The 9,365-nt window shown below is 43.4% G+C and overlaps 1 protein-coding gene across 1 annotated transcript; it reads left to right on the top strand.

Annotated features, from left to right (window-relative positions):
* The first annotated feature begins 5,476 nt into the window (after nt 1-5,476).
* Nucleotides 5,477-8,153, top strand: LOC130376191 (major histocompatibility complex class I-related gene protein-like). Its single transcript, XM_056583412.1, has 4 exons — nt 5,477-5,510; nt 6,410-6,706; nt 7,066-7,170; nt 8,041-8,153. The coding sequence occupies exons 1-4, from the start codon at nt 5,477-5,479 to the stop codon at nt 8,136-8,138; spliced, it is 534 nt and encodes a 177-aa protein (XP_056439387.1). The 3' UTR covers nt 8,139-8,153.
* Nucleotides 8,154-9,365: the final 1,212 nt, after the last annotated feature.

Raw genomic sequence — 9,365 nt, 5'->3', positions numbered from 1 at the left:
AAAACATCGTGCATCCAAACAACTTTAGCCAATGCAGCCTTTATGTCAGTAGGCCTACTGACATAAAGGCTGCATTGGCTAAAGTGTTCGTAATTGTTTACGAATAGGCTAGCGTATCGGATCAACAATTGTTGTGTGCGTGTGTGTGGTGTCATGTAGGCTATAGATTGCTTGCATCCATGAAATATTGTAATGTTATAGGTCAACTGCATATTGAGATAATTTAGATCGGTATTGCACAACAATTCGGGGGATGGGGGACCCCCCGAATATTGACGGGTTTTTGAGCCTTTCAGAAGGTCTCATTGGTAATTCGGACCCCCCCAGTATTTCGCACCATTAAACTTTATGTTATTTTATTTTATTTGTATTAGTATGATTTAGCTGCTATTGTGAAGTGTCTTTGAGCATTTGGAAAAGTGCTGTATAAATTTGTTGTATTAATATTAATATTATTATTATTATTAATATAATGTTCACTTATTAATAATGTTCAGAAAAATATAATGTTCAGATAGCCTATACATTATGTTCAGCATAATGTTTAGTTACATCATCTAGGCTATATAATGTTTAGATATACAGTTCAGCTAAATGTGTGTTGAGTGTATGTGCGTAGATAGGTGGTGTAGGCCTATGTGTGGTTGAGTGTGTGTGGTTGAGTGTGTGTGTGTGTGTGTGTGTGTGTGTGTGTGTGTGTGTGTGTGTGTGTGTGTGTGTGTGTGTGTGTGTGTGTGTGTGTGTGTGTGTGTGCGTGTGTGGGCATGTGCGTGTTGGTCCAGAAGGGCCTCTTCCTCTCGCTCCGTCTCTTGTTTGCAGGCTTCCTGCTCAGTCCGTCTGATGCTGGAGTTGGAGTCACGTCTCTGTGGATCATCTCATCGAGCTGTTCTTCTGAATTCATCGATATGAAGGCGCTAATAGGGCTGCTGCTATTGGTCTTTTGTCACGGTGTGTCCTCAGGTAAGACTGAGTAAAGTAGTTACTTTTCAAAACGATCTTTCCAAAAGATTTGTTTATGGTCCCTGAAGAGACAATGCTTAGATCTCCTAGTTGAAAAGCATTTGATTATCCTCTCTAATGAGTTCAATTAATCCACAACATGATTCATCTTTTACTGTGAATATTTAAACTAATATAAGAACATTTATTTTGGTCAGTGGCGGTTCTACGTCGGAATAATCGGAATATTAATTAAAAACAATAAAAAAAACTTTTCTTTTAATTTATTCTTTTTAATTTTCTCGCCTGCTGCAACATTCTGTTCACCAGAGAGGGATGGTTTTAGTAATTTTAAAATATTTTATTTATCTTCAGTGTGTATTGGCCAGTCTGATTTGTCTTGGCGATTCAGCCTCATAGCATGCACGCAAACTCACAGCCAGAGACAAGAACTCCTTCTAATTCAAGAGAAGCTTTTTCTTTAATGACAGAAAAGAAAGATAAGAAAGAAAAGAAAACTGAAACCTATTTTTTGCATACTTCCATATTGTGTTGTTATTGTGTTGTGAAAGTCATATTTGTGACAAAAGCTTTTTCTCTAATAAAATAATAGATAAGTTAATTCATCTGTTGATGTCTTTAATGATCATCACAAAAGTAGGAAGTGATTAGCAAACTCTCAGTAGCAAACTCATATGAATATATATATTTTTGAAATTCACACATGGAAATTTACATCAAAAAATTTGTTGCATCGAGATGCATCGATATTCGTTTTAGAATCGTATCGAATCGTGAGGTGCTAAGAGATTCCAACCCCTAGTCACTTGTGCCGTGTTCCAATACCCGTACTATCCGTACTAACTAGCCAAATTTTGAGTACGTAGTACGTTCCAATTCAGATCCGGCGAAAAGAAGTACACTTCAATGACCTGGATGTCGTACTGAAAACGGGCTAATCGTGAAGTGTGGATCGAAGGACAGTTTCCGTACTCAACGGCAGCCATCTTAGCTACGTAGCGGAAGAGGCGGAGCCAGGCTGAGCCAAAGTCGGCACATTTTCCACATAGCCTGCATTAATAGAGTCATTTTGTAGTTTTTATAGTTTTTATAGCTTTTTATAGCTGCTAGGCGTAAAGAGTTCACCGTTCAAAGCGGGATGATTATTGCGGGGGAGGAACCACGGCGGCAGTCGTGATCGTAATTTCCGGTTAGTGCACCACGGAGTACTCGATTTGGAACAGCACTCGCATCTGAAAAATGTTATACTATCGGTATACTATCCGGATAGTATACCGGATAGTATACCTTTAAGTATTCTCATGGAAGTACGGGTATTGGAACACGGCATAGGACTGGAGGCTTGGGGGGCTTAAGGTGTGTTCCTCAATCCTCGAACGCCAGACTTCAGAGTTGAAAGTCGAAGATCTCCCAGCTTTCTTGCGGCACTTCTCGAAGGCACGCCCCCTTTTTTCCTTCATCTTTCGGAAATCTGAGAGTAGACCGTGAGCAGTGATGACGCTTTCAACAAAATGGCTGCGCCCGTGAAGAGATTTATTTTCTCTGTATTTGTACCACGTTGGTCATTTTAATGTCGATTTTAAATGCTCGTATAGCTACATTGCTACTTCATTCCGGTCTTGCCGTGCTTGCAATACAATGTAAAGTTGTGTTGTTTGTTTTCAGGCTGGTTTGCTAAAGAGGCTGATGTAGCTAACAATAAACTAGGACTAGCCAATTTCATGACACAATCACAAAGACGAACATGAACGCTAAAAAGTGCAACTCGGAAGGCTGGTGTCCGAGGATTCAAGAACACACCATTAGCCCCCAGCAGTCCCCGAAGAGCATGCGCGTGTGTAGCGCCCGGCGACATTTTTTCTTCACATCTTTAAAGTGGTTCTTTAATTCATAATTTATTACAGTAGAGAGTACAGCAGAGCATCTATCAGGGCCTGTCTTCTGGCTCACTCTCTTTTCTTTACCTGCCTTAAGACATTCTGCTTCCCTCTCCTGAGTCTTCAGGATGTCCTCCTTTTTAAAAATATAAATAAGCTAAACAAATGTTAGAGTTGGTATGATTTAAGTCTACATATTGGGGTGAGTTCAAGGAAAATAGGTTAGAAAATGTATCCATTCATCCAAAATGTGCTATTTTAATCCAAATTAAAGACAACTTCTAATTGTATTACTGTTTATTTCAACTCATATTCTGGCTTATTATGTTAAGTGCAGGCATGTTACGATTACGTTAAAAAAAAGAAAAATACTTTTGTAGGGGGGGAGCTTTGGAACATTTTGGGGGGGCTAAGCCCTCCTAAATAGGCCTAACGACGTCCCTGCCCGGTTCGCCCGTGCCCAGAACCGCCCCTGTTTTGGGTTCGAACTGTGAAAACGAAACCATCCCACTGGTTTGACGTTGTTCCTAAATGTACAATCTAGTATCAGAACCTTAAACTTCAGTTAGGAGGGAATCCGATGTCTACTTTAAATCTCCTTTTAATCCTAAGTATTATATTAACACTAAACATTCAGAGATATCTTATTAACTTCTTGGAGAATCATCACACACGCGCAAACACGCATATACACACGCAGACACACAATAATATTATTATTATCATTGCTATCAATATATTATTACGAAAAATAATAATTATATTATTACATTATTAATTATTATCATTCCAATGATGGTAATGTGAAAATAGTTAATATGCCGTCATTGAATACAGAAATTCCCCAATATACTTATAATAAGAAAAACATTCTTATAGTACGTTCCTACACTACCTGGATGTCAAGGGGGCGGAGCCATTGGGACAGGGGGAGGGGCCATAGGACAGGTGGAAAGGCCATATCAATTGGGAAGGGGCCATATGCCATTCTGTCTTGAGGGATGAACAGTATTAACCTGTCTGTCTGTCTGCAGTGATGTACTGTATTAACCTGTCCATCTTTCTGTCTACAGTGCTTCACTCTCTGCAGTATTTCTACATAGCGTCGTCTGGACTCTCAACCTTCCCAGAGTTTGTTGCTGTTGGGATGGTGGATGGAGTTCAGTTTGAATACTATGACAACAACATCCAGAGAACCGTACTCAAACAGGACTGGATGGACTCTTACCCGGAGAGGACAACTGAAAGCTTGCTGGTTGCCGAGGAGAGCTCCAAAGCCAACCTTGGGAATGCCAAAAGGCTCTTTAAACACAGAAGAGGTAAGTTTACATCTCATTTTTGACCTCTCACATGGAGATATCCATCATTTAATCCCAGGATAAAGTATACAAACATTCAACCATTGAGCAGAACAAAATTGAGCAGGTCCTATGTTCCAGGTTTTCCCCAAAAAGGGTCCTATGTTCCCCTGTAGCCATACATACCGGGGAGCATAGGACCCTTTTTGGGAAAAGCGGGGAACATAGGACCCTTTTCCCAGAAAAGGGTCCTATGTTCCCCGCAATCTATCAATTTTTAAAAATATTTAAACTTTGACGCGGCATTCGCGTAATGACAGCCAATCGGCGTTCAACAGAGTGACATGTCTAACGTAACAGCCAATCAGCGTTCAACCGGCCAACTCAGTGCAGTGCAGTCCTCCGGGGTGAACTGCAGCATGGAGGAGAAAGTGATTGTAGAGACCGGGGAACATAGAACCCTTTTTAAAAAAGGGTCCTATGTTCCCCGGTCACATACATATCGGGGAACATAGGACCCTTTTTTGGGAAAAGCAGGGAACATAGGACCCTTTTTAAAAAAAAGGGTCCTATGTTCCCCAGTCTCATACAAAGAGGGGAACATAGGACTCGGGGAACATAGACACGCTCCCCTATAGACTACCGTAGATTTATGAACTAAACGGCGGCAAGCTAGCGAAAGCCGGCGGCAAGCTTTGCGGAGCACCGGTATTTAACAACCATGGCGAATCAAAATATGATCACACACTTCTTCTTCTTTATATAGCCTGCCTATCAATTTTTTTAAGTGCAATAATCACGGACAATATCCGGCAGTTTTTTTTCCAATTTGACCGGTAAAATGAAACCTTCCCGGTCACATGACCGGCACCAATTTCTTCAAGCGGAAACACTGCTCTGGACACATCATCAGTGATGTGCCTGGGATCATCAGACGTTTCGGGTCTTTCAACATAATACGCCCTCCTCCAGGTGACCCAGCCGGGGCTGATCAGACCCCAGCTTGTGTCCGGATGGCTAGCTAGCTACCATGACTCCATGGCTCTCCTATATTGAGCCACAGCCATCTTGAGGCCCTCTCTGCCGCATCGGTGATATTGCGGATGGCTCTCCTCCTTCTCTCTCCCTCGATGACCAAACTGCTGAAGGCTCTGGTCAGGGAACAGGCTGCAAAACCCCTGTATCCAACCTCCAAAGGGAGACACCTTGCTCTCCATCCAGCCTGCTTACAGACACTGATCAGTCCCGCATACTTGGAGAGCGTCCTCTCAAAGGCTTCTTCCAGGCACTGGTGCAGCAGCTGAGGATGTGTTCCAGAGTTTCGCTTGGAACACAACGGGCATGCTGGTGTCTCGGCTAAGCCCCATGTGTGCAGGTTTGATGGGCTTGGAAGCACATCATATACTGCCTGGATGAGGGATTTAATGCGGTGAGGCTCGGCTCTGCCCGGGTTACTGTCCTCTCAGCCGCGTTCTCCCATCTCGTCCAAGCTCCCTGTTGCTTCATTCCATGTAGGGTGGTGTAGGGTGGTGTAGGGTGGTGTAGGGTGGTGTAGGGTGGTGTAGGGTGGTGTAGGGTGATGTAGGGTGGTGTAGGGTGATGTAGGGTGGTGTAGGGTGATGTAGGGTGATGTAGGGTGGTGTAGGGTGGTGTAGGGTGATGTAGGGTGGTGTAGGGTGGTGTAGGGTGGTGTAGGGTGATGTAGGGTGGTGTAGGGTGATGTAGGGTGGTGTAGGGTGGTGTAGGGTGATGTAGGGTGGTGTAGGGTGGTGTAGGGTGATGTAGGGTGGTGTAGGGTGATGTAGGGTGGTGTAGGGTGGTGTAGGGTGGTGTAGGGGGCTGTGTGTCGGTGTAGGGTGGCGTAGGGGGTGGGGGTGTAGGGTGGAGTAGGGGGTAGGGGTGTAGGGGGTATAGTTCTCTGGCTGGTCTTATTTTTTAATCTACCTATAAATATTAGTTATTAATATCATAATGTCATGTGGTTTGTGTTGTGATGTCTGTGTGTATTGAATGTTAATGAAGAGTAACATACATCTAATCTCACCCGTTCTCTTTTCCCACCCTCTCTCTCTCCCTTTCCCCTCCCCTCTCTCTCTCTTCAACCTCTCTTTCTCTCTCTCCCCCCCCCCCCTCTCTCTCTCTGTCTCTCTCTCTCTCTCTCTCCCCTCTCTATATCTCTTTCTTAATCTCCCTCTCTCTCCCCTCTCTCTCTATTTGTCTGTCTGTCTCCCCCCCTCTCTCCCCCCCCCCCCCCCCCCTCTCTCTCTCCAGAGCGTCCGCGGGTGTCTCTGCTCCAGAGGAGCCCCTCCTCCCCAGTGGTGTGCCATGCTACAGGCTTCTACCCTGACAGGGTGGTGGTGTTCTGGAGGAGAGACGGCCAGGAGCTCCATGAGCAGGTGGACCCCGGGGAGGTCCTCCCCAACCACGACGGGACCTTCCAGGTCAGCGTGGACCTGAACCTCACGGCCGTCCCACAGGAGGACTGGGGGAGGTACGAGTGTGTGGTCCAGCTGAAAGGCATCGAGGACATCCCCACCCCCCTGGACCCCGCCCTCATCAGGACCAACTGGGGTAAGACTGGCGTTGGAGGGGATGGAGGTGGGGAACACATGTCTGACCACCTCCACCTGACCATCACAACCACTGCCAGGTCTACCTGGACACTGCTGAAGCTACTGGGTAAACACACAGCTCTCAGGAGCAGCTCACTTCAGCAGAACAAGTGGATTGTGGGTAAATGAGTTCTATGAATAGGGCTAGGCTCAGATCAGTCCCTGAGTGACCCTGAGCCCCAGAACAGATTCTAGCGGAATAGTTACACTGACGTTGTGTTAGTCGTGTGTGTAGCATCACGTGTCCAGAGACATGTGGTTCAATGACACAACATTAATCATTACACAGCTGATTTTATTTTCTTGATTTACCTTCAGGGGACAAGGGAGACATCCTTGTTTTCATCCTTCGAAGTGTTGCTTGTGTTGCTGTTGCTGCTGCTACTGCTGTTGTTGGAGTCTTTGCGTACAAGAAGAGGGACAGTGAGTGGATCAAACTCTCCAGAAGGACTGACACCATATCTCCACCTGCTTATACTTCCTGTCCCCTTCCTAGAATCTGATTGGTTGTCTTCATACACATGATTAATGCTACTGCCAACACAGAGACCTTGGTGACTTGCAAGTTCGCTGGACTATACAGCTCTGTAGATCTAGAAACATGGAGTTCACTGGACTATACAGCTCTGTAGATCTAGAAACATGGAGTTCACTGGACTATACAGCTCTGTAGATCTAGAAACATGGAGTTCACTGGACTATACAGCTCTGTAGATCTAGAACCATCTAGCTCACTGGAGTATACAGCTCTATAGATCTAGAACCATCTAGCTCACTGGACTGTACAGCTCTGTAGATCTAGAACCATCTAGCTCACTGGAGTATACAGCTCTGTAGATCTAGAACACTCTAGCTCACTGGAGTATACAGCTCTATAGATCTAGAACCATCTAGCTCACTGGACTATACAGCTCTATAGATCTAGAAACATGGAGTTCACTGGAGTATACAGCTCTGTAGATCTAGATACATCAAGCTCACTGGAGTATACAGCTCTATAGATCTAGAACCATCTAGCTCACTGGACTGTACAGCTCTGTAGATCTAGAACCATCTAGCTCACTGGAGTATACAGCTCTGTAGATCTAGAACACTCTAGCTCACTGGAGTATACAGCTCTATAGATCTAGAACCATCTAGCTCACTGGACTATACAGCTCTATAGATCTAGAACCCTCTAGCTCACTGGAATATACAGCTCTATAGATCTAGAACCAACTAGCTCACTGGAGTATACAGCTCTATAGATCTAGATATATCTAGTTCTTGACTTCAACTCCTCCTACTTCCCAGGTTCTGACACCAGCTCTGAGGGGCAGAGTCCGGCTCCTGAGGCCCGACCTCTGACCACAGTCAGTACTTTACCACTCTACAATACTTATTCAGAGTAATATGTTTACAGTTATATCTATTAGCAGCCTACTTTATCACAGTTATAGTATTACTCTAAAAATAATCCATCACAGTAATAGATAAACAGTCAAATATTAAAAGTACTTCATCACAGTAATATATTAACAGTACATCATCACAGTGATAGTGTGTTTAATGTTTAATCCTGACTTGTGCTTCCTTGCTGTTTAGGGTCAAAGTTAAATCATGAAGAGGTTTCGCACGTTCAGCTTCTTAAACCAGGAGGGATTGGATCGCTGTTCATTTATATTTCTTACAATCAGTTTTGCGCTATATTTGCTCAATCACAATAACATTCATACTTACTTACTTTTACCTTGATAGCAACCATCAATCCGTAAGAAAAGTGTCAATAAATTAAAACGCTGTATTTGTGTTTTATTTGATTAACTCACTGGCTTAAACATCCAATCTTTCACTGATGCTTGGAAACCATTTTGTTTTGGTTCCCGCCTCTTCATGTTATAACCTTTTAATTATGTTATATTGTTTAGTAATATTTCAGTTTCAATTAATCTTTAAAGATTCCGAATTAAGATTTTGGACGATGAGATTTTGTCAAGTTTGAATAAAATATTGGTTACATTTAATGTGTTTCCTTCAAATGTATTATTTTAGAGTTCTGCTAGCTAGAGAATTGCATTGCTACATTGGCTACCACACTCGAGCTAGGATGGTTTAGCGTTAATGCTCTTTGTTGTATTTTCTGTGTTCTTTGGGGTATTGGATCATGTATACTTGGGTTATTCTGTCAATAAAATACATAGAAAAAGTTTTGTCTACACATATTTAATATACTTATCTTTAGGTTGGGTTTAGATACTTTGTTTAGAGGTTTATAATTAAAGGTTGTTAGGTAATAGGTTAATCCTTAGGATTAAATTGACAAATATAAACTCATATTTATTTCAATAATGAAATTAAAGAAAAGAATAAGGAAATTACTACATGTGAGGGACATTCCAGAGATAGGAGAGCCTCATCACCGCCCACGGTGTCCATGGTAACGCACAATCGTAACTTCTTAAATCGTCCCAGTGTGTGTGTGTGTTTGTGTGCGCGTGTGTGTGTGTTTGTTGTTATAACAAGCTGCTTGGAGAGCAGGAGAGCATGAAGCCGCTCACCGGTTTAGGAGCGACAAAGGTGCTGGGTGAAGAAGATCCTGATCCAGCCAGCTCTCCTGAGCCTCCTCCATATTGAGGTGG

This window comes from Gadus chalcogrammus, chromosome 22, assembly GCF_026213295.1.
Source record: "Gadus chalcogrammus isolate NIFS_2021 chromosome 22, NIFS_Gcha_1.0, whole genome shotgun sequence".
Taxonomy (NCBI): Eukaryota; Metazoa; Chordata; class Actinopteri; order Gadiformes; family Gadidae; genus Gadus; species Gadus chalcogrammus.
This window is presented reverse-complemented; position numbering and strand designations above follow the sequence as displayed.

Coding starts and splice junctions, on each gene's coding strand:
- LOC130376191 (XM_056583412.1), top strand. CDS start 5,477: ATGCTGGTGTCTCGGCTAAGCCCCATGTGTGCAG. Junction 5,511..6,409: donor GCTAAGCCCCATGTGTGCAG/GTTTGATGGGCT, acceptor TCTCTCCAGAGC/GTCCGCGGGTGTCTCTGCTC. Junction 7,171..8,040: donor TGCGTACAAGAAGAGGGACA/GTGAGTGGATCA, acceptor CCTACTTCCCAG/GTTCTGACACCAGCTCTGAG.